This window comes from Mustela putorius, unplaced genomic scaffold (genome assembly GCF_011764305.1).
Source record: "Mustela putorius furo isolate JIRA1106 unplaced genomic scaffold, ASM1176430v1.1 tig00003845_pilon_pilon_pilon, whole genome shotgun sequence".
NCBI lineage: Eukaryota > Metazoa > Chordata > Mammalia > Carnivora > Mustelidae > Mustela > Mustela putorius.
In genome coordinates, this window is record NW_025421998.1 from 47,149,240 (window position 1) to 47,176,354 (window position 27,115).

Below are 27,115 nucleotides of genomic sequence, written 5' to 3' on the forward strand. Positions count from 1 at the left end.
GTTATTTTTCAGAAAAATGTTATCTCTGTTAACATAATAGGTTGATGATTGTTATTTTTACAGTGTTTGATCTTTAGTATGGATATAATAGGATATAACACCCAAGCTCTTTGGGGTCCTAAATAATTTTAGGAACCCCCCAAAATCCTGAGATCACAAAAAGTATGAGAAACACTGCTGTAGACCACATTTCTCCCATTACGTGCTGGATTCCTATTGCAGTAAGAGGAGGCACTAGAGAGACATGACACGGAAGGAAGGAGAAGCGGCTGCTTCCTGCTAGTCTGTCTTCACTTCCTGTTAGATCTCTCCAGGTCGCGTTTCCAGGAGCAACAGGCTCTCGTCTCCAGCTTATTTCCACATTGAGAAAGCCACAGTGAGCCTGGCTACACAATCCTGAACAGACCATTGTGATGCTCCTAAGAGGTCTAACTGCCAGGCAGCAAGCTCCTCTTGAGCTCCTGAGCTACCGAACCCAGAAGTATCCCCTCCACAGAGGTCCCAGAGTGAGACCTGCCAGGTGACACCTTCCCCACAGAACCCAGCATTCCAGTTCGAAGAAGTCCTTCCTCAAACTTCTGAGTTTTGATTATTTCAACCTAGGAGTGGCACATGCTTCCTGCGATTCTACCTCTGCATTACCGTAGGAATTGTCTTTGGTTTTTCAACCCTCCCCCACTGTTTAACCAGCCACCTATTTTACATTCGCTAGGGTAATACAGTGAGATTTTTGTTCTCCTGACTGGATGGAGGTGGACACAATTAGCAACAAATATTAATTCATTAGACATCTCTGAAAAGCTACACATAATGACAGAACCAATCATCTCCATGGTGATATTAAATTTTTAAAAAAAGTGTCTAAGAGAAAAATCAAAACTCTTCTATCAGGGTGCCTAGGTGGCTCAGTTGGTTAAGAGACTGCCTTCAGCTTGGGTCATGATCCTGGGGTCCTGGGATCGAGTGCTACATCGGGCTCCCTGCTCAGCAAGGAGTCTGCTTCTCCCTCTGACCCTTTCCCCTCTCATGCTCTCTCTCTCTCTCAAATAAATAAATAAAATCTTACCAAAAAGAAAAGCCTTTTCTTTGAAAGTATGTTAGAAATTTACAGAAGTGACATAAATATTATGTTTCCTACACATAACTGCTTTGTGACTACATTTTCATGTATAAAGTTATCTATATTTAACTAGTCATTTCAAAAAGCACTTTTCCATATTTGATGGAAGTTTCTCTTAAAATTATTACCAAAACATAGACTTCTAAGACTTTGAATGACAAGTGATGGATAATGATAACGTATATTTTCTCTAATGTTTAGCTACTACTATATTGGAGACACTTTAAATATTTTGCACAATCTTAGTATGAAAGTATAAATCCTGAAAGAAAGATATTTCTTAAGCAAATCATCTCTTCTCTTGTAGAGAACTTGAAACTGAATTTCCTTTCGAGGATTTTACTACATATACATTTTTTTCTTTTGTAATTACAGAATTACTTTATTCAGTGCTGTCTCTTCGCATGTGTGTGGACCCTAATTACTTCCTGGGGTCATTTATTTTCAGTCAGAAGAACTTTCTCTGGCATTTCTCTACATATACATTTTTAAAGTACATAATTAGACTTACCTCCTGAAAGAAGAGCAGGCTTACTTTTTCCCACCGGACTAGAATGAGGACATTTGTTGCTAAATGACATGAAAAGGTGTGCTGTGAAATCATCGGGAAGCTCTGCTTCCAGGAATGTCTTCATAAATAGCTTAAAACCTTCAAAATCTATTGTCTGGGGGAAAAAATTAAATACATATTATAAGACTCAGCCAATGATAAGATTACATTCTAAGTTCAGAATCAACAGTAGTAAAAATGACTCAAACATTTCTATATCCAAGTCCACAAAAGGACGGTAACTGAGAAACACAGTCATAGGCGGAGGTCATAGGTCATAGGTGGAGCTCGCATGTACAGACATTTACATACACCTCACCTGTGTCAGGGCAACAAGCAGCTTTCCAGTCACACGTTTCTATCTCCACACTGTCTGTATCACCTTAAAAAAATCTATTCTTTGAGACTCAGTTTCCTCTTCTGTAAATTGGGAGTAATATTCCCGATCCCACTGTGTTAGTATTATAACTCAATCGGGCAAGTAATGTGACACGGAGTCATGAACACAGCATGAATACTCTGAAATACAAGAACTTCTCTTTTCTCCTTTCCTTGTCTCTAATGGTGGATCTTGTTCTCGACAACTGGAGAAAGGGGTTAATGTAAAAGCTTTACCGTAACACCAACATCAATTGGTATGAAATTCCAAAGTGAAATTCTAAAACTTCCCATGCAAACTTTCAAAAAAACCTATTTCAAGATCGTTGCCCACACATACTCGCTGCAGGTCTACAAAAACAAACCAGCAAAAAACCAGACATTTATTTGGAGAGAGCCATCACTACATTGAGAGGCTCATGTCCACTCAGGGAAACAGTGATGGGAACCACTTCTATCCTCCAGTTAAGGAGAGGATTTCACAGGAGCCACCTGGAGAGCTTGCCTTCTCTGAGCAGAGGAGAGTGGACCAGGATCTGACTCTTGCCGGGAAAATTGAGGACAAGGGTATAGATGCTTTGGGACAAAGGCAAGTAAATGGTACTGTACTGTACTGGGCTTGGCCAACACCCTCATGACCGTAGGGACAATGACGCATAAAGGCTTCCTGGGAAATCAATGTAGACCATATGGAAGAGGCCAGCAGCACTGTGTTGGGTCCCATCCAGTAGGCCATTTGAAAGGACAAGGAGACCTACAGAGAAGAAGCTGGAATAAAGCCACGCCTGTCCAGATCAAAAAAGTGCAAGGTCAATGGGCCTCATAGGAAGCCCTTGAAGGGCATTTTTTTTTTCCTACCCGGTTCAGTGTAACTTAGATGAAACTAAAAACAGAGCAAAAATTAAATTTGGCAGACTGACATTCTTAATTTTGATCAAACTTCTGGCAGATGAGAATAAAATGAATTGTTTAAACTGCTATTTTGGATAGAAAAAGTATTTATTTGTTCCATGCAATTATACTGGGGTAAGATGGTACAGAATGACCAATTTTATTATAACATTGTTTTGAATAAACCTAAAATGGAATGTGACATACAGGGATATCACTAGAGAAAGTACATTTTTGTAGATTAGATCGTGAGCCAATTAAGAATATAGACTATGGGGCACTTGGGTGGCTCAATCGTTAAGCATCTGCCTTCGGCTCATGATCCCAAGGTCCTGGGGTCGAGTCCTCCCTCTGCCATTCCCCCTGCTTGTGCTCTCTCTCTCTGTGTGTGTCAAATAAATAAATAGAAATCTTAAAAAAAAAAAAAAAAAAAAAAGAATATGTATGCTTCTGAACCTAATAGAATCTCAAGCCAATAAAAAAAACCAAACCAAAACCAAAATAAAACCAACAACCAAAAACAACAAACAAAACAAAGAAATTCACTTTGTTTACTAATGGTTGCAAAACTCTTGTCTATTCCTTATTCTGACATTTTTAGCTCATTTAATCTTGCTTTGCTTATTCACGAAAGGCACTTTGGACATTTACACCAGTGTCGGTAAAAAAGGCTTCATTTTCTTCCATATATAAGAAATAACCACCACCACAAAAACATTATAAATTCTACTAGTGGAGTGAGCCACATAACTAAAAACCATGAATAATATAAAAACATAAGAATAGCCTCAGGTAGCAGAAGTACTTCTGAAAACCAATTTGCTACCATGAATGAAACTGAGATTTCAAAAGACTCAGGTAAGGCCAACAGTCAGACCACTGTATCCAAATGCATTTTCTTGAGCGGAGACACCTACTCTTACTAAGAAGATTCCTTAGGCAATGCCTGTCTCGCGAGAAGTAATCCACGCTCGGCTGAATTAGTGACCAACTTTGGCAGACAGTTCGCAAATGCGTGAAGCCTCATGGGACACCAGGAGTTAATTTTACTACGAAAATATGGTAACTTTCTGTAACAAACATATTCCTAGACACTGTGGTTAGAAGCATGGTTATTTCTATTCCCTCTTGCTTCTTAGCCTGAAACCTTCCGTGGTCAGCATTGTGTTCGCCAACTCAACAGATGACAGGAACACGCTTTTGAAGTCGGACTACCTGGATCTACTCTCGGATCCAACACTTCCAAGCTCTGTCAGGGTGGGCAACTTATTAATCTCTCTGCGCCTTAATTTCTCCATCTACAGGTAAGAATAACAACATCTGCTTCTTGGTCTGTTGGAAATTTCAAACAATTTTTGAAGAGAAAGTCTCAAAACCACATTACCTCAAATGTTTGTATATGCATTTAACAAGTCATTACATGGTTCATCCCTTTTGGTTACTATTATAATTTGTTTTAGAAAGCTGGTAACAAGATATGAACAAAGGACTAGAATTGTTCACAGTTTTTCTCTGGATCTTCTGTTAGCCTATGATTACATTTTACAACAGAACTATTTTAAGACAAGAGTTTAACATGATAAGAAAAGAAAATAGTAACAACCAACCAACAAACAGAAGAAAATTAAGGACTTGAGAAGAAAGTATTTTTGTAACATATTCCAATATCTCCATATCCACCTGAGTGATTTGGGGCAAGGAATTTATCTGCTCTTTTAAAGAAAAAATCTGCCACATCCCAAGTGTGTGCTCTTTATAGAGCCTTACATAACCTAAATGGAATCTCTTTGAAACTAGAGCCTATAATTAAATGATGAAAGCCAGAAAAATACACAATCAAAAAGAAAAAAAAATGTACAGCATCCCTGTTAATAAGGAATGCATTACTCCTTGGTCCTTCTTTTTCAGTTGCAGGAAAACTTTCTAAAATTAAATGCTGCACCCCTGCCTTGCTCAGTAAGCCAAAAGCAGTTTAGTTTTATTCTCTCACAGCTCTAAGCCTCACTTTTTTCCATATAAAGTGATATATAAGATCAACCATTCAAGATTGTCATCTAAATGTAATAATAAATCAATATGAAGCACTTAACATGCCCCTGGAGGCACAGCATGTAAACTAAATGAAATAATAAAATAATAAAAGGAAGTCCTGGTTTGAGGTTTAATGGATTTTTTATTATCTTAATTTGCTTTCCTCTTTATTAGTCCAGAAAACCAGAAAATTCACTACATCTTCCTCAATCAAGTCTGCAGTTTTGGTGTTTTAGGCATTTTGCAATTATTGTTTTATATCAGGCAGCATTGACTAAACCCCGCTTTTAAAACGTGAACATTTATAAACAGCCATTTTACTTAAAAAAGTAAAAGTCTATCATCAAAATAAGAATGAAGTTTTCTATGCGATGATGTCATCTATTAAGTTTTACTGATGATATAAACCTCCTTCAAGCTTCTTCACAGTGTTGGTGAGAGCAAAATTCCCCTCCCTTACATTTCGATCATTACACACAGCTAACAAAGTTATAAAACTCAAACTTCTTTAAAGCCAAAAATTAGCTATTTCAGTGTTTCCAATTCAGAGAAGAATTATTCTTCCCTCTCTTTTCTGGTTATCCCATCTCCTTTTCTTGTTGGTAAAAGATTTTCAAATCTTTTAAAATTCCATGTTGTCCAACATATCAGACCTTTCTGTGGACACTGTCCTCTAACTACATATTTTCCTTCTTTCATGATTCAGTAGAATGTCACTCAATTTAAGTATCTTGTTTTCTACTGCTCTCATGTAACATCATTAAAATTGGTTTTGAACACATTGAAACCCTTGAAAAGAATGAAATCACTTATATGCACATCAGTGGAAACACTGACGAAAGAAGTTGGGTTGGACTTTAGTGAATGAGTGTTCAAATATCAAATTGGCTATAAGCTCAGAGACATACATACCACAGAAGGTTTAAAATTTTAAGAACTGCTTCTTCTCCCCCCCCCCCCTTAAGGAGCAGCCACAGACTATTTAGGGAGATAACATAGAGAATCTGCAAAGAATTCAGACTGACGGAGCTGCTCAGATGTTGCTGCCAAATTGGCAGAAATTCAAAACACATTTCTATATGCCTTTCATTATTATATCTGACCATCTGGATCCTTTGTTTTTAAATCCCTGCTAATACTAAAAAAATAACACTAGTATTCATCCAAGTAGATTCAAAGTGAATGAAAATAAATGTCATCACTCTTTATCATTAATTTATTCTGGTGGTTTCAGGATGGGGATTTTCTCATATTCAGCAAATGTTCATTATACACCCACTTTGTACTAGACTCTGTTCTAGCTGTTGGGGTAAAGATGCTACTGGACCATGCAAAAATTTTCCCACCAGAGGCTTATCTTCTAACAAAGGGAACAAGTAAATAGAAAAATAAGTAGGCTAAACGTACAACGTTTGAAAGTATGAAGTGTTGTGGGGGAAAAAAAGATGAAAATGTTTATATATTTTGGGAGGGGGGTACTTGTAGTTTTAAATCTAAAAATCAGGAAATGATCATCCATTCTTTGAATATAGATTTAAAGGGGATGAGGGAGATAGCTTTGCACATATTTGGAGAAAGACCATCTCAGACAGACAAAAGGGCAGGTAGTACGAAAGCCCTGAGGTATAAAATGATCCTGTTTCAGAGGTATTTCTAAAAAGCCAGGGAGGAGGGGCAGGAGAGAAGAATAGGAGTCAGGGCAGACTAGAGTAGGAGGAAATGAAGTTCCGCGTGTTTATTATAGAAGGTAAGGGGAGAAATATATCAACTGTGACAGGTATTACGTAGCCCCTTGAAACAGTCTAATCATTAAGTTTTTAATTTAGGATACAATATTGAAGATGGCCCATAATCAAATTCTTCATGTTGTCATAGATACAAGATAGTATATTTTTTGGTGTATCAAAACTAGATCCTTAGTGGGGTTACAAGATACCTGTAAGAAGCTATTCAAAGTGATGTGTTGCAATTATGATAAAATGCAGCTAATTAAGCTCGTAAGTATCTATGTAAATACTTTCTCAAACTTTTTACATGGTTCCATTCTAACTGATGTCACATACTGAAAAGAAAGTTACTATATTTCAACAATCATTAATACAATCTTAATAAGAGGTCATTAACACAGAATTATAGAGGTGTTTTATTATTCAGTATGGTGGTCTGTTTTCAAAACTGTGCTCTGGTTGTAGGTTTGATAAGAAGAGGAAAAGAACTGAATTTGCACTGGAGTCATAGAGAAGAGAAGCAGAAATACTGGGTAACATGTTACTTCCATTCCTTGCTAACTAACCATCCTGGCACTTAGGAAGTTGTGGGAGGAGGAACAGATACAACAGACACAATATCTCTAGTATCCGAACAGCATTCTGGATTGTGGCCAGGCTTGGCAGGGGAAACAAATCACATCTCATGTCCTCCACTCATACCTCATGGTAGAAGGAAATCAATTTAGAGTTGGAAAGACATCAGAGTTCTCTTTTCTCACTTTATAGTTGAGAAAAGTGAGGCTCAGAAAATAAAGGTGACAGGATCGGTTGGTGGTATATCTCAGATATTCCCACTTTCACTTTTCGTGCATATTCTAGAACTTTTGTATGAAATCATGTTGGTCTCTCAAGTGTGATCAACAGCCACCACCTTTAAACATGAATAGAATGCCTATACATCAGGCACAGAGCTAATTATTTTATATACACTTCAGAATTTAACCCTCTTAACAACTCAATAAGGCCAATATTCTTTTCGCTGCACAGCTGAACAAACTGAGGCTAGTAACTTGTCCATGACCTGCTAATCTGTGGCAGATGTGGGATTTGAACTCAGTTCAGTTGGACTCCTAAGACCTCGTTTTCTCTGTTATACTTTCCAGATGCTTTCTTTAATGGGAAGGGTTGAATTTGGTTCTGGAAGGACAAAATTTTGACACCAGTTTCCAGAAAGCCTCTAGTAGGGATGGAGGTTATGCAGAAGGGCATGTTTGTTGACCAAGGTGTTCAATAAATGTTCTTTAATAGCTAAATCCTCTGCTTTATAAAAGCAGCCATTGACTCTGAAGCATTGCCTCCTAAAACCATAAAGCTCACATAGTCTGTCTTTGGGGGAACTGGTAGGTTTGCCAGAGGTCAGGGATAAGATCAGGGAAGTGTCATCCTCTGAAAGAGACTAGTAAAAGTCATCACAGTCCATGAGTTGCCATTTCAGTCTGCCCTCATCCTAGGAGATTATAATATGTAGGACCTGTATCTAAGGCAATCAGGATCCTTCTGGTGTGACCAACTGTACTGTAACATGTTGGGGATGAGATCACAGAGTCTGCTGTCATTAAAACCGTAGAGAAACTTATGAATAAAAAGCTAGTATATATCCACTACTGTCCTGGGGAGACAATATTATAGTTTTAAGTATCTCGTGCATTTTGACAAGTCATATTCCTAGTATAATAAAAAAAAAAAAACCCATTCAGAGATTTCCAAAATGTGTTGTAATTCTATGCACCCAGCTGAAGTATGGACCCAAAACTTGCTTTGCAGAATAGGCTTTACGGGGAGAGAGTGACTGAAGCAAGAGATGGGTTACTCTTTTTCCCGGAAGGCAAAACTCAGTGGCTTTTCAGTTCTATTTTCCTTAAAGATTCTAATAGCACTATAGATGTGTAATCCCCACCCCCCAAAGAAATCCCTATCAATTATAAATCCTCATGCAATTATAAACCTCTTATTGTAAATTAATAAAGACTCTCAGTAAATGAATTATTTTATTGGAGTCTTATCATGTTTTGATGATATTAGAAAATTAAATTCAAGAGTCTACAAAACTAAATCCCACCCTCTAGACCCTCTCTGAGTCCATTAAGATATTAGCTTCTCCACTCAAGACTCTGATTTGAACAAATACCAGTCAGTTATAACTTTATAAGGATTATAGATAGCCTTGAATATTTTATACGAATCTTAATGGTACAGAGGTACAGGTCAGTGACATGGATGAGAAATTCATAGCTCACATCAGAATAAAGAGAGAAAAGACAGATTTTAATAGAAAAGAAAATGTCTTACTTGGTTAAGAATGTCTTGTTTCTGTGCATGCAAGGAAAGAAAGAATACAGGTGTTAATGAAAGATAACTTATACTCATTAACTCATTCTGCTGCTAACTAAAAGGTCGATTTTACAGATTGATTTTTAATACATACCCTAGACCCATGAATCTCAGAATGTGGTCCTGAGACAGTATCATTATCATCAATTGGGAAGCTGATGGAAATACACATTTTTGAGCCTCACTCTAGAAACACAGAAACTAAAGAGAGGGCAGGAGAGAAGGCAGCAATCTCTGCTTTAAAAAGCTGATTCTAATACAAGCTAAAATTTGAGAATCATTTATCAGATCCATCTGGGAGTGTAATAAGCAAATAGTTCCATTGGGCAATAAATATAATGAATATTACATATAAGATGATTAAACCCTTCCAGAGAAGATTATGAAAACACAAAAGTATATATAAATCTATATTAGATTATTAATGTTTATTTCTCACTCCTAAAGCTTCCATCTTTGAGAGTAATATGCCTGGCCCATTACTATGCCTTTAAAGATAAATATCTTCCCATACATATACCACTACTTAATTTCTTCCCTTGGCTTTAGACATCAATGGAATAATTTAGAATTGAATTTGAAACCCTGGGAGGAATGTATATATATGTTATTATATTGTATTAATATGTTTCTATATTATATTATTATTAATATTAAATATTATTGCATTAATATATTTACTTATAATATACTACATATATTTTACATATATAAAATGCAATGCCAACTTGGTTCTTCTCATATTATCAAATTTTATTGCTTTCATGAATCATTTATATCTGAGATATCTTGCTCTCTTTTACTGTGAACCACCTCACTGAGACTGGATGGTTACTAAAAACTAAATATAATCATACTCTTAATATTGTATGATTCATATAATGTTAGCTGGAGACAAGTAAGACTCTCTTACCTTGTTGGGCATGACTTAGTAATAATTGCATGCACTGGAATATGCCATAATTGTTATGTAAGAAATACCATTCAATGTATGTGAAATTTTTTTCTCTTCTTCTTGCTCTCACCTCCCACCAACTTGCACCTTTCATTCTATGGCGCAGTCAATGAAGTGAAGAGGAAAGGACATTACTCTTAAACTGAGATTCTAGACAATCTCTTGTCATGAAACTAGCGGGTTAATCTTAGGGAAGTCATTTTACTTTTCCTACAATGACTTTTTTCTTTTAAAAACTTTATAATCTTATCTGTTTGGGAATCTCAACCTTCTTAAAGATTTTATTCTTAGGGAACATTAAAGCCATTGTTTAGATTTATATTTTTTTGATTCTGGATTGTTTTTTTTTTCAAAGATTTTTAAATGATCTTTAGAAGACATAAATTCAAAATAAATATTTCATCCATGTAATGCACTTAATACTTCTTCTCCTTTAAAATTGACTTAAGCAGGTCACATATTCATTGTATTAAGTTTTAATACAGAGACCTTTTAGAACTCAGTAACCCAAGTAAATAGTAAGAAATACAATGCATCTACCACTTAAGCAGCTTTACTTTGTAAGAGGAGAAGCAAATAAAAGATATTTAGCTTGTTCTTTCTTTTAAGTACATTTTATATGGATGATATATGCAATATTTGTTTCAGGAAACAAAGGATTATTTAGTCTAAAAGTAATGTAGGTTAAACACTTTTCTCAGTTTTCTTGCATAAAAGGCCATCAGTTAAATAGTCATCTCTAACAACAACTTGAGGACTAACCTGATCAGCCAACAGAGAGTGATAATTTCCATGTGAATGGACAGTATGAATTCTGTCATACAGTTAGAGTAACCTTTTATAAACTGGGTAGTCATGTACTGAAGAGAACCTCAAGGCATTAAAGATTTCTTCCACAACACTGAATATTCCTAATTACTTCTACTGGCTTTTATAAAACATATACTAGTATTTTAAATAAGATTTTATTATTTTGGGGGTTTCCCCCCCCAAATATAAAAGACCAGGGGCGCCTGGGTGGCTCAGTGGGTTAAGCCTCTGCCTTCCGCTCAGGTCATGATCTTGGGTCCTGGAATCAAGCCCCACATCGGGCTCTCTGCTTAGCAGGGGGCCTGCTTCCCCCTCTCTCTGCCTGCCTCTCTGCCTATTTGTGATCTCTATCTCTGTGTCTAATAAATAAATAAAATCTTAAAAATATATATATATATATAAAAGACCTCTCAGTGTTCAATTAGAGAGTAGTTTCACTCTTAAATAAGAATTACTCTGGGGTCATAATAAGATCTAACTTTACTTCTGTTTTTCAATGGTTCAATATTTTAATAATGCATTTCAAGAGCAGATCTGTGTATTTATGGAGAATTATTACATTATCGAAAAGGCTGACATCATATGTGTGTCTAAGAGTGAATCTAGTAATTACCTCAATAAATCCAGTATACAGTGACTGATAATCCTCATGAAAGATATAATATCAGTAAGACCAAGTCTTGAGAGTCTTTTAAATAAGAAATCATTGAAGCAAAAAGGCTACTTTACAAACAAGATCACATTCCAACTGAATTTATAGCCAGCAGCTATCTTTAGAGAGCAAAACAAAACTGGTTTTATCTCTGTAGATAGATTAGAAAACATGCAAGTTTCCAAGTATGTTTGGGAATGTAAATATTAATGACATTTTGGGGTCTTTTATCAATTCCATAGAGTTGTCATCTTTAGCTTTCCCACTCTAATTTCCCAGTCTTTGAGATTTTCGGTTCTACAAATTTATCTGGTATAATTTTTTTCTCTCACACTGTGGTATCTAGGAAAATAAAATATGAGGGAAATGTAGACTGGATATCTTTTGTTCCTGACATAAGAAAATGGGAATGCCTTTAAATTACCTTTTTTTTCCATTTTTTAGGGATTAAACATTAACATTACTTGAAAAAGAAAATAAATCTTAGGTTAAAGACTTACAAGGTATGGTAATATATGAGAATATAGACAGAATAAGAAAATATTGCATGAAAAGTAGCTATCAGAAATATTTGAAGGAAATTATAAAGCAATATGATGCTTTAAGGTTAGAACTGGAGATTTGGTTTTGACTAAAATGTAAAGAAACACAATACTGAAGGATAACCAATAACTGTGTTCTTACAAAGCAAAACCATAATGACAATAATAACAAAAAACAAATCACATTTTAATCAGCAAACAAATCTATCTGGCTGGCTAGATAATACATCCAGGGGAATGTTTCTTTTGCTAAGGGTAATTTGTTTTAACTCCCATACAACAGAACTATCACTTGGTGAAACTGCAGAAGAACTCAAAACATTTAAAACATAACATCTCCCAGCTAACATTAAATGGAAGGTCATTTTACAAGTAATTAGGAAAAGGATGGACATTCATTCAGGCCATGTGTTCAAAAGCCATTAACAGAATAGGAAGCTTTAATAAGGAAAAAAATTTCAGGGACTTTCTGGTTTACCAGTAGTAGGTTAAAACAACTTACAGGAAAGAAGTTCCTCACTTTTTATCCAAGCTGGCTCTTTAAAATTACAGACCAGTTATACCCATCACAGAATTTTTCTGTAGTCAAGGGAATAATTCTCTGAAAGGAGTAACCCTCCTGCCCCCAACCAGTGTTCACTTGGGGTTAAAATTTATTGGACATAGAACAGGCAGCAGGTACATTTGGACTTTGCTTCAATCAGTCCTGTTCCCTGACCATACCTGACCAAGCAATCTCAGAATTAGAATATATTTAACATCTAGGAAAATAACAGAGGTCTATATTATAGATAACCTATACTCTTTAAAGCACACAATAGAGAAATATTATTTCCATTAGCAAACGGTTTTTGAATGAAAAAGATACTATACTATTTTATGTGTTTTCCAGAATAGCATTTCATTATGAATTTCATTTTATTTATGGTATGCTATATGGTACATTTATATCCAAGGACTCTTCACTAAGAAATCCCTCTTCCAAGCGTATATATGACACCGATATAAAAAAAAAAAAAGTTTACCCCTTCAGGATTATACTTTGCAAGCACACCGTTACCATGGAATTCTTCCAGAACATCCTTTAATTTCTTTGTAGAATCTATAAAGAAATAGAGAACACAAAAATTGTTTATACATGCCTACTGTGGTTAAATAACCCAGTTCAGAAACAAAGACCTATTAAAATATAATCACCAACAGATATTAAATTTTAAAATGCATATGTAAAATGTCCTTTACCATTTTGAAAGGCTATTTCATTGAAAAAATTAATCATACACACAAAAAGAAAGGAACAGATAAGTGTGTTTTGTCCAAGTGTATTGCTTATGTATTAGGCAATAGCATCTGGCAAGACCGTTAACCCATGTATTATATGAATTAAGAGCAAATATAGAAATAGGGAGTATCTTCTCCCTTTGTTTTGATAACATAAAATCTAGATGAGTGAAATAAGCTTTATTTAAAAAGAAAATACAGGCATTCCTTGTTGAACTTTATAACAAATGCAGTGCATTTTTCATATTTTACTCCATTAACTAATAATAACCCTGTTGGACAAATTAGAACAATAAAATATATAACTAAGCCTCAATGGTGAACCCAGTCAGAGGCAAGGTATAGATTTTAGTATTTTTCAAATATTTTTAGAGAGAATTTTCTAAATATAAACAAAGAACAAACTAGAGCTTGTTTTAATTTAATTATGAAACAAAATTTAGGGGAAAAAAAACAGAAACAAAGTTTAGGAAACATCTCTACTTGCTAGACGGGATGCTTCCCAATTCATGAAGTGCTTAATAAAGCCCCTTACATCTCCAAATTAAAAAAAAAAAAAAAGTTTATATATGTTACCCAAAGATTTTTAAATTGCTTTTTCAATTTTGACGTATTTTGAAATATTCTTAAGACATTCATCATCTCAATTGTGACAAAAGATTCCTTACTTAATATGGGAAATAATGTCAAGAAAGAACATAAATATTTTTAGAAAAATATGCATAAACAGAATAAAAACACATGCATTCAATCTACTAAAATAAATGCTCTCATAGTTATAAAAATATAATTTGATTAAGCAATTTTAGACTTAAAACATATTTAAGTTAGGGAAAAATAACTAATAAATACTGATAAGTCATCTAAATCTTCAATCAAGTTTGAATAACAGTAATAAAACAAGACTGAAACTGGGAAATAAGCAGAAGATTCTTAGTTTTCCATTAGGCAATGGGGCATGGATATTATTTCCCAGCATATGAATGTAATTCTCTCTGCCTTTCCCCAAGATTCAGTGATATTTGTGCCACCATAAAATATTTCCCAGCTCCAAAAATATTAATTTACAAAGCAGTTTTTGAGTTATCCTGTTAGAAAATTAACTCTTAAATGCCTGTCCAGCGCATCTTCCCTTTAATTTATAAATTATACTTCCATTTGGAGTGTACAATTCTATGTTGCATTAAAATTCACATAACACAGATATATTACTTTAACCGTTTTAAAGTCTATAATTCAGTGAGTTTTTTTTTAGTATATGCACATTGTTGTCCAAACATCACCACTACATAATTCCAGAATATTTCCATCATCCCAGAAAGAATGCCCATATTCTGGGGATTCCATACAACTGAAACCTATCATATAATTTGTTGTCTTTGTTTGGCTTCTCTCACTTCAAGGCCCGTAGATGTTATAGCATGTATTAGTATTTCATTCCCTTTTTAGGCAAAAACTATTCCATTTTTATGGATATATTACAGTTTGTTTATCTACTCCTCAGCTCATGTACATTTGTTTCTATATTTTGGTTATTATGAAGAATGCTGCTACGAACATTCAAGTATACATAATTTTGCGCAGATATGTTTTGACTCTCATGGGTATACATTTACATGGAGAATTCTTAGGTCATCTGAAAACCTACAATTTAACACTTTGAGGAACTGCCAAGCAGATTTTCACAGGGCTATATACTATTTCACATTCCTACCAGCAATGTATGTGAATTCCAATTTCTCTACATCTTTGCCACACTTGTTATTTTCTAGTTTTTCTTTAATTATAGCCACTTAGTGGTTTCTACTTGTTTTTCATTCGGTATTTGTTAATGACTAACAATACTGAACATCTTTTCAAATGCTTATTGGCCTTTTGTGTGTCTTCTTTGAAGAAATGTCTATTTAAGTCTTTTGGCTAGTTTTTAATGTGGTGTTTACTTTTTGCTGTTGAGACTGTTTGGGGTAAGTGTGTGCATGCTATAGCATGTTTGAAGCCTGTACAGTTTCCTATAGGTTTCTTTTTTAGCATATATTTTCTTAGCACTTTCTGAACCATGATCAGAGTTAATTTGTTATGCCTTGTTTCTTGCTAGGTTGTAGGCTGCTCAGGGGAAGAAAACACATTTTCATTTTTGCATAGCACTCAAATTTATTACAAAGATGAAACAATAAAATAATAAATATTGTTATTCAATTGATCAGAGCTATACTTAAATTACAACAAATTACAGTAAATTGCTTTGACATTCACCTCGGCAGAAATGTAAACTAATTTAGAGACCAGGTTCTATATTAAAGAGAGATATGAAGCTGATCCTTTATTCCAAAACCCTTCTTTGTCGATGAGAAGGCATTATTCTAACTTAGCAGAACACCTTTTACTTCTTTGCATTCATAAATGTAGGCGTAGATCCTTCTGTACATACCTATATAGACATATACATATCTAGATGCGCAAACGCTAGAATCACATACCCAAAAGACTATGTTTATTTTAACCGTATCTAAGCCCCATGATAAAATGGAAGGGGAGAAGAAAATCTGCTTTCTTATACTAGGCCTTCCACAGAACACTAGAGACACTGCCTAAAGGTGGGCTTGTCATTTCAAGATTCCGTAAGAACGAAAAAAAAATAAATAAATAAACCCCACATTCAGTAATCCCTTACAAATGTTCCAGAGAAGGCAACAGTCCTTAAAATTATGTATGTCATTTTTCAGTGCTTTCTTGGCCACAGTTTATATTAGCATATTCTTAGTGGGGAGACCACAAGTAATAAATTAATAAATTAAGACCAAATTTCTCTGTGTCTCGATGATCGTGGTTTGGGACAATTCCAGAAGCGCTAATTCATATTTAGATGGCTCTCCCTGACCCAGTTTATTCCTTTTTCAATTCTCAAGTCCCATTTTTAATATCCTGACATCTAAAGTTTATTCATGATCTAATCCCCAATTTATAATCTAGTTCAGAAACTGGAACATTACCTTATTCTTCTATTCCTGTCCCAATAATCTCTCCTGGGCCCAGTCTCTGGAAGATTAAGGACTTGACTTACCCAACCAATCTTCTATAGGCTGACTTTGGTATGAGACACCAACGAATTCCAATATCCTGCCTGCGTCCCCTAACCTGTCATTAGAATTCCCTTATGTGAAGAGTTTCCATATCCATATGGACTCCCAAACCGCACTAGATGGCATAGTTTCTGCTTTTGTGTTCTCCCTACCTTCGAAGGAGAATCGTCATTTATTTATTTTATAATTTAGTTGTTTTTCTGGATTTGTTCCTATTACCTGTCATCAAAACATTCCTATCTCTTTGATTTTGTCAACTCTGGATCCTGTGTGTCCAAGAAACACTGGGATAGTGGAGAGGAGAAAGGATGAATGACTGAGTCTGACCGACCCTCTAGTCAAAGAGAGATACCAAAGAAGTGATGCCTGCATGAGTGAAAGATAGAATCTCAATGATATTTCCATGAATATTTGAGCTTCGAGTATGAGAGCACAGTGACAGATTCTGGGCTGAGCGATGCTGAGAAAGGCAGGTAGGCAGCCAGCCGGCAGGCAGCTGTAAACTGGAGATCAATTCACAGGTGATACATATCTGAATCCAACAAAGGCCTGGCATCAAAGAAGACTGGCAACGTAAGTGTTGGGCCGTCAGGTTCAAACAGCTAGTTTAACCCTCAGATAAGGGCTCAGGACAGAGGCTCAGTATGAAATATTGGGTCTCCTAGAAAGCAAAGGAGGGTCATGATATGAAATAACTAATTCCAGAGGCACTGATGCTTCAAGGCTTGGGTAATAGGTCAGCAGACTTGGAGAAGAACACCAGATACCAGTTACTGCCAGGTTGTCAGCTCTACCAATAACAGAATCACCTAAGAACTAAGATGGTAATGAACCAAACAAAGAGGAACCATTTTATTCAGCAAACACCTTCATTATATGCAAGGACAGAAAAAATATATATGGGGACTGGTAGGGTAGATTTCTTCTCATGGCTTATCTTTCTAACACCTGCTCAAGTGTATGAGCCATTCTAGAGGCCCCCTAAAGTGCTCACTTTCTATGAATCTTCTCATGTTTGGCAGAGTCACGTACTATTTTTTAATGCCATAAGAGTTAAACTAGCTACGTTTTAGGAATGTATGGCTAGGAATGTTTTGAATTTTTATATGATTATCAGGAAAATTTAATTCCTTTTACCAATTCTGAAATATAAATAAATCCATAAGAACATTCAACAACATTTAGAAAACAGAAGAATCAAACTCATGGGTCTTAAAAATATGTTGCCAAAAACAAAACAAAACAGGAAACACCTTAACACTTTTGGCTTACCTCACATCTCCCTAGGTATCTGCTACATCTTGAATGAACTTCCTTTGTGATTTCACAGACTTTGTGTCTATTCCAAAAAACTCAATTAATTAAAAGGTCTCATGGAATAATGGAAAGGACTTAAAGTCAGAGAGGATTTTTAATTTTTTTTTTTAAGAGAGAACGAGGCAGGCAGAGAGAAGGGGAAGCAGCTCCTCCCACCCCGAGCAGAAAGCCCGATGCGGGGCTGGATCCCAGGACCCTGAGATCATGACCTGAGCTGAAGGCAGAGGCTCAACCCACTGAGCCACCCAGGCACCCCAAAGCCACCCAGGCACCCCTAAAACCTAAAAGAGTTTTAGATTTGAGTCCTGACTCCAGAATTTTTGGCTGAATGTCCCTGGGTATTTTTTTTAATGTCTCTGTAGCTCAGTTTTCTAATATGCAAAATAGGAATAATGAAACGGACCTCGCAGTATTGTATCCAGCAACATATCTGGTGCCCAATAAATTCCTATTCTTTTGCTCCACCCCAAACAAGACTTCAAACATATCATCCCCCTTCAACAGTTTTCTGTTGTCTTTAAAATGAAGCACAAACTCCTCCTCTTGGCACGTGTGTCAAAATATGATCCAAAACCTACCTACCAATAATTATTTTCAATGACCCCTTATTTATAGTTCTATATCCATTGTCATGTAACCCATAATTTAGAACCTCTCCTTCGGTTGTGGTGTTCTCTTTGTCCAGAATTCTCCTCCATGTCAAAGGAAGTCAAACATAATGCATGCCATGATTTCCCTGCCACCTTGTTCACAGAACCTCTCAGGACTTCCTTCTAACTCTGCATGGAACTCCCTACAATAATGCACTTGGAATCCACACTTGTTTTATGCCTTGAGTACTATTAACACTGTTAACTGAAGTTTACACAGGTAGATTCTTCAAGCGGTTGCAAAGTATAGTAGTATCTTTTTTTTAAAGATTTTATTTATTTATTTGACAGAGAGAAATCACAAGTAGACGGAGAGGCAGGCAGAGAGAGAGAGAGGGAAGCAGGCTCCCTGTTGAGCAGAGAGCCCAATGCGGGACTCGATCCCAGGACCCTTGGATCATGACCTGAGCCGAAGGCAGCGGCTTAACCCACTGAGCCACCCAGGCGCCCCGTAGTATCTTATTTTTTTTAAGAGTTGTATCTTATTATTTCATTTAAAACTCACAACTACCAGGAGGATTTTTTCAAACTCCTCCATTAAACTTATGAAGAAATTAATTTGTTAAAACAATCATTATTTATTCAAAACCACACAAACAGTGATCCAAACTTTTGTATATGACCCAAATCTGTTTTCATTACTTTGCAAAAAACAAAAACAAAAACAATTGGAAGTTTCCATTAGAGCCAAGGCATCTACTTTGGAGTCCATGATTTCTGTCAGTTTAGTTCAGGGAATTATATTACCTATTTTTCTAGTACATGGAAACAGTTTATTTCTTTTTTTACCAACTTAAATTAACAGTTGAAAAATATCTTGTATATATAAGAAATATATGAGAAAGTAAAACAGGGGCGCCTGGGTGGCTCAGTGGATCTGGTGATGATTGATCACAGATGATGACTGATCACACTGATGATGACTGAATGCACTAGACTGGGCCCCTCAGAAGGCCTCAGCCGAAGCCTCTGCCTTCCACTGAGGTCATGATCTTGGGGTCCTGGGATTGAGCTCCGCATTGGGCTCTCTGCTCAGCGGGGAGCCTGCATCACCCACCGTCCCCTTCTGCCTCTTTGCCTACTTGTGATCTCTGTCTGTCAAATAAATAAATAAAATCTTAAAAAAAAAAAAAAAAGTAAAAGTAAAACAAAAATGTCATATGGATATTTTTTAAGTGTTTTTATAGCATTTTATTTTATTTATTTTTTTAAAGATTTATTTGAGAGAGAGCTAATGAGAGAGAAATAGACAGTAAGAGAGAGGGGTTGGGTCAGAGGGAGAAGCAGACTACATGCTGAGCAGGAAGCCCAATGTGGGACTTGATCCTGGAACTCCAGGATCATGACCTGAGCCTAAGGCAGACGCTTAACCAATGGAGCCATGCAGGCACCACTATAGCATTTTATTTTTGTTTGGGATTGTGTTTCTCTTGATAATGGAATTGGAAAATTTATACAATTTTTTGAAAGCTTTAAAATATACATAAACCCTTACATGATACATGTATTTTGTATAGTTATTTAAAAGTCATCTTGGGGCGCCTGGGTGGCTCAGTGCATTAAAGCCTCTGCCTTCAGCTCAGGTCATGATCCCAGGGTTCTGGGATCGAGCCCCGCATCGGGCTCCCTGCTTGACAGGGAGCCTGCTTCCCTTCCTCTCTCTCTCTGCCTGCCTCTCTGCCTACTTGTCATCTCTGTCCATCAAATAGTTTAAAAAAAAAAAAAAAGTCATCTTAAAGAATAAGTATTAAAATGGCTCCTGTCACATTATAAAGGGAAAATACATTGAAAAGATGAAGAACTATTAAAATCCTAAAAATATTCTGCAAATAACACATTCTCATTATGTTTCATAAGAAAATCTCTTTTCATTTGTTCCAAAGTAAATATTCCTTAGGTCAAAGCCAATGGCTTTGACATCCAAACAGTAGCTCGAGCTCCTTTGAAAAGATGATTATATTCCACTGTTAACACCAAGACTCTCCAATTTATAAAATGCATTTGTCATTTTTATAAATAACAAATAACCTCATATAGATTAATCATCTAGACCCTTGTTTGCCAAAATAGACAGCACCATGGGTCCCTGTTTCAATGAGGGCAGTGGGTTTCCAGGAAAAAATGCAGCTCTGACAATGTGAGAGAGGTTACCAATGCCTGTAATCTGAATGTGGAACCATGGAAAATTCACCTTTTGGTCCTCCCAACTCAGTGCTTCAAAAGTTTTCTTTAAAATCGAACCCCCCAACACCATTTCTCCCCCTTATTACAGAGGATATTTGTGGCCTAGAAATGTCTTTCTGCAGTCAACCAAAAGCATCTTTGCAGTGGCTGTTTTAACCCTGTAGTAAATAAGGTTTTGTTGCTTCAAATATTTCAAGAGAAAACGTTCTTGTCTAAACACTGAGCTAGCATTCATACGCACGTAACATAGTAAGATTCAGTACAAAGTTAAATGTGACAAAGTTTCCCTTAGCTATAGAGTATTTCAAATTAGCAAAAGAGCTTTATCTTTGTCTAAGTGAAACAGTTTGTGTCTAACCCAGTGGTTCTCAAAGTGGGATCCATTTTAAGATCATCCCGGTAGCTTTTAAGATATACTGAAGCATAGGGGCGCCTGGGTGGCTCAGTGGGTTAAAGCCTCTGCCTTCGGCTCAGGTCATGATCTCAGGGTCCTGGGATCGAGCCCCACATCAGGCTCTCTGCTCAGCAGGGAGCCTGCTTCCTCCTCTCTCTCTCTGCCTGCCTCTCTGCCTACTTGTCATCTCTATCTGTCAAATAAATAAATAAAATCTTAAAAAAAAAAAAAAGATATACTGATGCATAGGCTGAAAACGCACTGATGATGACTGAATTCACTAGACTAGACCCCATGAGACATGGGGATTTTTTTTTTTTTTTAAGATTTTAGTTATTAACAGAGAGAAAGAGAGAGATCACAAGTGGAAGGACAGGCAGACAGAGAGGGAGTGACAGAATCTCAAGCAGAACCCCCTGCCCTGAGCACAGAGCCCCATCCAGGTCTCCATCCCACGACCCCCCGAGATCATGACATGAGCTGAAATCAAGGGTCAGACGCTTAATCAACTGAGCCACCCAGGCACCCCAGGCATGGGGATTTTCATAAAGCTCCTCCCAGGATTCTTATATGCAGCTGAAGTTGAATTAACCACTACTCTTTTCCTTAAAAAGATGCTTTAAGAAACTGAGAATTAATTAGCAAAATTTTGGCTGCTACATTTTCCAACATGGATCCTTGTTTCAGTGAGAACACTGAGTTTCCAGGAAAAAATAAAAGCTCTTACAACACAGAGAGGCTGCTTAGGTCTTTAATCTGAATGAATATATATTTCAACTTCTTGTAAAGATTACATACAATCTTTGATAAATATATATTCAAGATAGCTTTTGCTCGGGGGGGGGGTGTTTTACTGGGGAAAAGAACCTTATTAAAGCATTTATTTAAAAAATGATTTAGCCTCACTTGAGGTTAAAATAACCAAAAATAGTATTTTAGAATGTGAGAAGATCCAGAAATTCATACTGCTATTAATGTAATCCCCAAGGTGATATATAAAAAAAAAAGAGTCCTATTTAAATTGTAATAAGCAGCAGCAAATAAACATCCACAGTGCTATGAAATAAAATATTTGGAGAACCAGTCAGCCAAACACAGACATCTACTTGTGAGAAACATTCATATACTTATACTTATGTACAAAAAGATTGAAAAAATATGGAACTATCGTTAAAAATAAGTGACACTGTAGGAGTTTATATTCTAACTGAAATCTATACACCTGGATTTCTAAAAACATCCCAAAAATATTCTACAGATATAGCTACCTTAGGAAGAGTTGTTTTAAAAAAGCTATTAAGCTGTTCTGAGTACAAGTTCCCTCTCTACATGTTTCTGCTAAGCTCTTGGGGTGATAATGTTAACTTCAAAAGATGGTGGCCATACTATCTTAGAGAAAACTGTTACATACACTGCAGGAACTGTTTCCACTTATCTGAAAAGACAACTATTTAATTTCAGAATTACTGTTGATATGAGACCATGGAGAAAATTTCTATTCTCCTTCTGATATTAGTTGCTGATAAGACTCTTAAATAATCCTTAAAAAAATTTTCCGCATTTGCTATTATTTTCTCCCTCCTGATTCAATCTACCTATGCTCAACTTTTTGATAAGTACACCAGTCCAATGCCTTGGATAAAGAGTGATTTCGTGGATAGACAACATATCTAGTAATTTGTCCTCCAGCTGGACACTGTCCTAGACACCCATGAAACAATTAACATTTTATACAGATTTTCTTGTGTGGAAAATTTACATTGGCACTACAGCTACTCATCAATAAAATAACTCAAGATTGGTACCGAAAACATAATTTTAATTAAGAATTTTAATCAGTGCCTGAATTGACTGGTATGATTCAGTGGTGTGCTGGTGAAGTATTGAACAACTGTTGAAGACTCAGAGTGCTGACTTGCGGTGTTGGCGCATTTACCTATTGCGAACATTCTCCCATCTAGGCCATATCAAGCATCCAACGTGACCTCATGAATGCAGAGTTAGGAAGAAATGTTAACCTTTGATTCACATGAGAAGTAATTAATGAATAATCAACAAAGAATTTTATCTAATTTAGGAAGAATAAACAAGTCTTTTGAAACAAATAGAGATCAAGGGCAGAAACAAAGGGCCAGTTGTAGGGGCACCTGCCTGGTTCAGTCAGTAAAGCACGCAACTCCTGATCTCTGGGTGGAGAGTTCGAGCCTCACCTTGGCTGTAAAGATAACTTAAAACAAAAGGCCCAGTTGTGATTGCTAAATCATTCTAGCAAATAGTTGAGAGGCATGTATTGAGTTTATTTTTTTTTTAAGATTTTATTTATTTATTTGACAGGCAGAGATCACAAGTAGGCAGGGAGGCAGCCAGAGAGAGAGAGGAGGAAGCAGGCTCCCTGCTGAGCAGAGAGCCCGATGTGGGGTTCAATCCCAGGACCCTGGGATCATGACCAGAGCTGAAGGCAGAGGCTTAACCCACTGAGCCACCCAGGTGCCCTGCATGTACTGAGTCTGACTGTTTCATGTGTTGTTCCAAGTACTTGGAATATATCAATGCATAAGACAGAAAATATTCTTGGTTCATGTAGTTTGTAGTCTAGCGAAAGACAGATAATACACATAGTAAATATATGTAGAATAGTATAAGATTTCAAATGCTTTGGAAAAAATAATAGATAAAAAAATTATCAACTTGCAGGACACGGTTTGCAATTTTAAATAGCGAAAGTAGACTTTGTGGAAAGGTAATATTTGATCAAAACTTTGACTCTGATTAAAGATATAAAGAAGCACTCTGTTAATGTAAAACTAATGTAAAAAAAGATGAAATCTGAATAAACTCTGGATTATAGCAGCATCAATTTTCTGATACTGATGGTATTTTATAAACTGTAGTTACGCAATTTGTAACCATCATAACCAGTTTTGTGTGGCCTCCTCATATATATGTTTTGTAAGCTCCTATAAATCTATCAGTATTTCAAAACTTTTTTAAAAGGAGTACTCTGGCTATTGTTTTGAAAACCAACTACAGAAGACAAAGCTTCAAACAAAGAAATAATTATGAAAGTATTATATTAATTCAGACTAGAGATTTGATGACTTTGGATGAATGTATTAGTGGTAGAGTAGGAAACATGGATTATTTTGAAAGTGGAGTCAAAGGGATATCCTGATGGACTGGATGTTTCTGTTGGTTTTGGGGTATTTTTTTTTAATTAATACTTTATTTATTTCTTTGACTGGGGGAGATACAGCATGAGAGGAACATAAGCAGGGCGAGTGGGAGAGGGAGAAGTAGGCTTCCCACCGAGTAGGGAGCCCAATACGGGGCCTGGTCCCAGAACCCTGGGATCATGACCTGAGCCGAAGGCAAACACTTAACTGACTGAGCCACCCTAGGCACCTAGATGTAAGTTTTGAAACTGGGAGAAAAAAGGAAGGAAGAAGGAAGAAAGAGGGAGAAAGAGAGAGAGGGAAGAAGGAATTGAAAAATCAAGAGTGTTCCCAAGGTTTTATGTTTGAGGACCTGGCGGGATTAAGTTGCCACAAAGAGGAATGGGGACCACTGAAGATGGCACAAGTTTCGTATGGTGAGCTTCCCATTTTAGTTTTAGGCAATTCATAAATGAAAATTCTATCAGATATCCAAGTATAGCCATTAAGAAAGCAGTTATAATGAGAAGGAAATGTACAGCTCAGGGAATAGGTTCAATAATATTGCCATGCACTTATTGTGATAAGCATGTCACAATGTATATAATGGTTGAATCACTACACTGTGCACCTGAAACTAATTTAATGTTATGTGTCAATGATATTTCCACCAGATTTTTTAATTAAAAAACAAAGCAGTTATATATGAATGTAGAATTCAGAAGAAGATCTAGGCTAAAGAACCAAATTTCAGTGTTATTCATATAAATGGTATTTAAAGCCATAGACCGAGTCTCACTTGGGGAGAGACATAGAGAAGATACCAAGGACTGAGACCTGGCACACTCCAAAGTTCAGATGTTATGAAGAATGAAAATCTGCAAGGAGACTAAAAATGAGTATCTAGTGAAACAGCAAGACAACCAAGAGAAGCAATGGGTCATGGAAGCAAAGTTTCACACAATGTCAAGTTAAATGAGGAGCAGAAGCTGATCACGGAGTTTAGTAAGAAGGTAGTCATGCACGTCCCTGTCAAGAACAGATTCAGTTTAGTCTACGGCCATGGCACCCTGAACGCGCCCAATCTCGTCTGATCTCGGAAGCTAAGCAGGGTTGGGCCTGGTTAGTACTTAAATGGGAAGAATGGTTTTAGTTTAGTAGTTGTGACAACAGTCTAGAGCGAGTTAAGAGAAAATAAAGTGGAAGGAACAAACAGCGGTAAATAATAGACAATTCATTCAAACAGATCTGCTGCAACGGAAGGAAAGAATTTGAGTAGTATCCAAGCTGCAAAAAGTGAACTCAAGATGACTTTTCTAAAGGAGAGAAAACAGCACTTTGATAAAAATGATCCAGTGGAGAAAAGGAAAAATTAAAAATTAAGGAAAAAGAAGAGAAAAACCACTAGAATAATGTCTTTTAAGTGGGTGAGAAAGAAAGCAATCTTGTACACAGCAGATGGTCTGGCTTAGGACAGAGGGCATGGAAGGTCCACCCACGCGAGAAGACAGGTTCACATGCTGATGGGCAGGTCGATGTCCAGTTGGTGTATGTAAAGTTCTCTTGTGATAACTTCACTTTGGTGAGCGAAGGAGGAAGAGAGACCATTAGCTGAGAAAAGATGAGAAGGGAAGTAATGGAGATTTGAAGAGAATACTGAGATGTTGAAAAGGACATCCAGGACAAGGGACATGTGGTTTTCTGGGCCACATTGAAGTCCACTCAGCTATAAAGTAAGTGGAGGGTTAACACTGATTACTGTTACGGTTTGCTCATCCAAGGGCTTTACAGTGAGAAGGGAAAAGGAAGTTGAGCAAGGAAGCAAGGGGGTGACTTTAGTAACTTTTCACAGGGAATTATACTTGCGTTTCGATTATGACTTCAATTCAGGAAGAAGAGCCCACACTGTGGCTAACACACTCTGTGTGTATCATTCTCTCTTGTTTGAGAGAGAAACATTCTGGCATTTATTGTAGTTTCCAGAACTTCAGGCCCCCTTCTCAGATGCCACCCTCCTCGGTACCATCCATAAGGGGATATGGAAAACAAAAATCTGTAAATCACGCTGCTTTACATGCGTGTTTCTCAAGAGTTAACAGTACCTCAGTGATTCTTCTTCTCTCTTTTTTTTTTCCCCTTCCCTCTCTCCTTCCTTCCTTTTTCCTCTCATTCTGTAAAGCACCTAATTATAGTTGGACACATATAGTTCTGGATAATAATTGTCTTTCCAGCCTTCTCCCTTGTCCAGAGAATACAGTACAATGCCCGAGTAGTTCAGCTCCATGTGGAGTCATCGTTACTAGTGGTGAAATGGGTTATTTCTCTAGAGAGACCTACTGAGCCTCAAGTCCCCACTTCACTTCTCCTGCTCCTCCCTATCACCGTCCTCAGCACTTACCCACTTAAATCATTTTGGAGAAGTGGAAAAATAATGGTGAGAGAATTCGGGAGACTTTCTGCCCCTCGGAAACACTTTATTAACCTATATGGTTGAAGTTACGTATTTCTTTTTTCCAGCTCCTTTGGCTGAACGATTGCTCATTTATTCTTTATTTTTTTCTTTTTTATAAAAGTGATTTTGAGTCATTTGTTAGGTTTGGTGGGGAGAGGCTTTATAAATTGCACTCATTGTATTTTCCCAGAAATATAGACTAGCTTTAAAAAGCATACATTAAGGCAAGGAAAGTCGTCATCGCATGCAGTATTATTCAAGCAGATCCTTCACAAATACCATGCAGACTCTCCAAACTAATGATCTCATTTTCAACGAAATATCCAGATTTTAGATTGACAAATGCTGCTTTGCCACCAACGATTTGTGGTGCTGTTATTGCTATTGGTAAATGAGGATAATAAAATATCTTCCTTGGTCTTTTGGTGGGATAAATATGTGATGCAAAAGAAATATTCATCAACTGTGCCATTTATCATCTGTGCTGTCAGATTTACACCATGTTCTTCGGATTTTTTTCTTTCATATCCGTTTTGGGGCTTTTTAAAAAAGATCTCTATTTGTTTTAGAGAGAGA

The 27,115-nt window shown here is 36.5% G+C and overlaps 1 protein-coding gene across 5 annotated transcripts in view; it reads right to left on the reverse strand.

Moving 5' to 3' along the window:
* Positions 1 to 27,115, reverse strand: part of DGKB (diacylglycerol kinase beta) — a 697,837-nt gene that overhangs the window by 535,687 nt on the left and 135,035 nt on the right. For 3 of the 5 annotated variants that reach the window (XM_004743409.3, XM_004743406.3, XM_004743407.3), the window contains exons 3-5: positions 13,055 to 13,131; positions 9,029 to 9,049; positions 1,632 to 1,785 (exon numbers count right to left, since the gene is read on the reverse strand). In XM_004743409.3, coding sequence (XP_004743466.1) covers positions 1,632 to 1,785; positions 9,029 to 9,049; positions 13,055 to 13,131 — 252 coding nt within the window. The remainder of the gene's footprint in view (positions 1 to 1,631; positions 1,786 to 9,028; positions 9,050 to 13,054; positions 13,132 to 27,115) is intronic. The other 2 variants (XM_013051698.2, XM_004743408.3) reach the window with 1 other exon arrangement.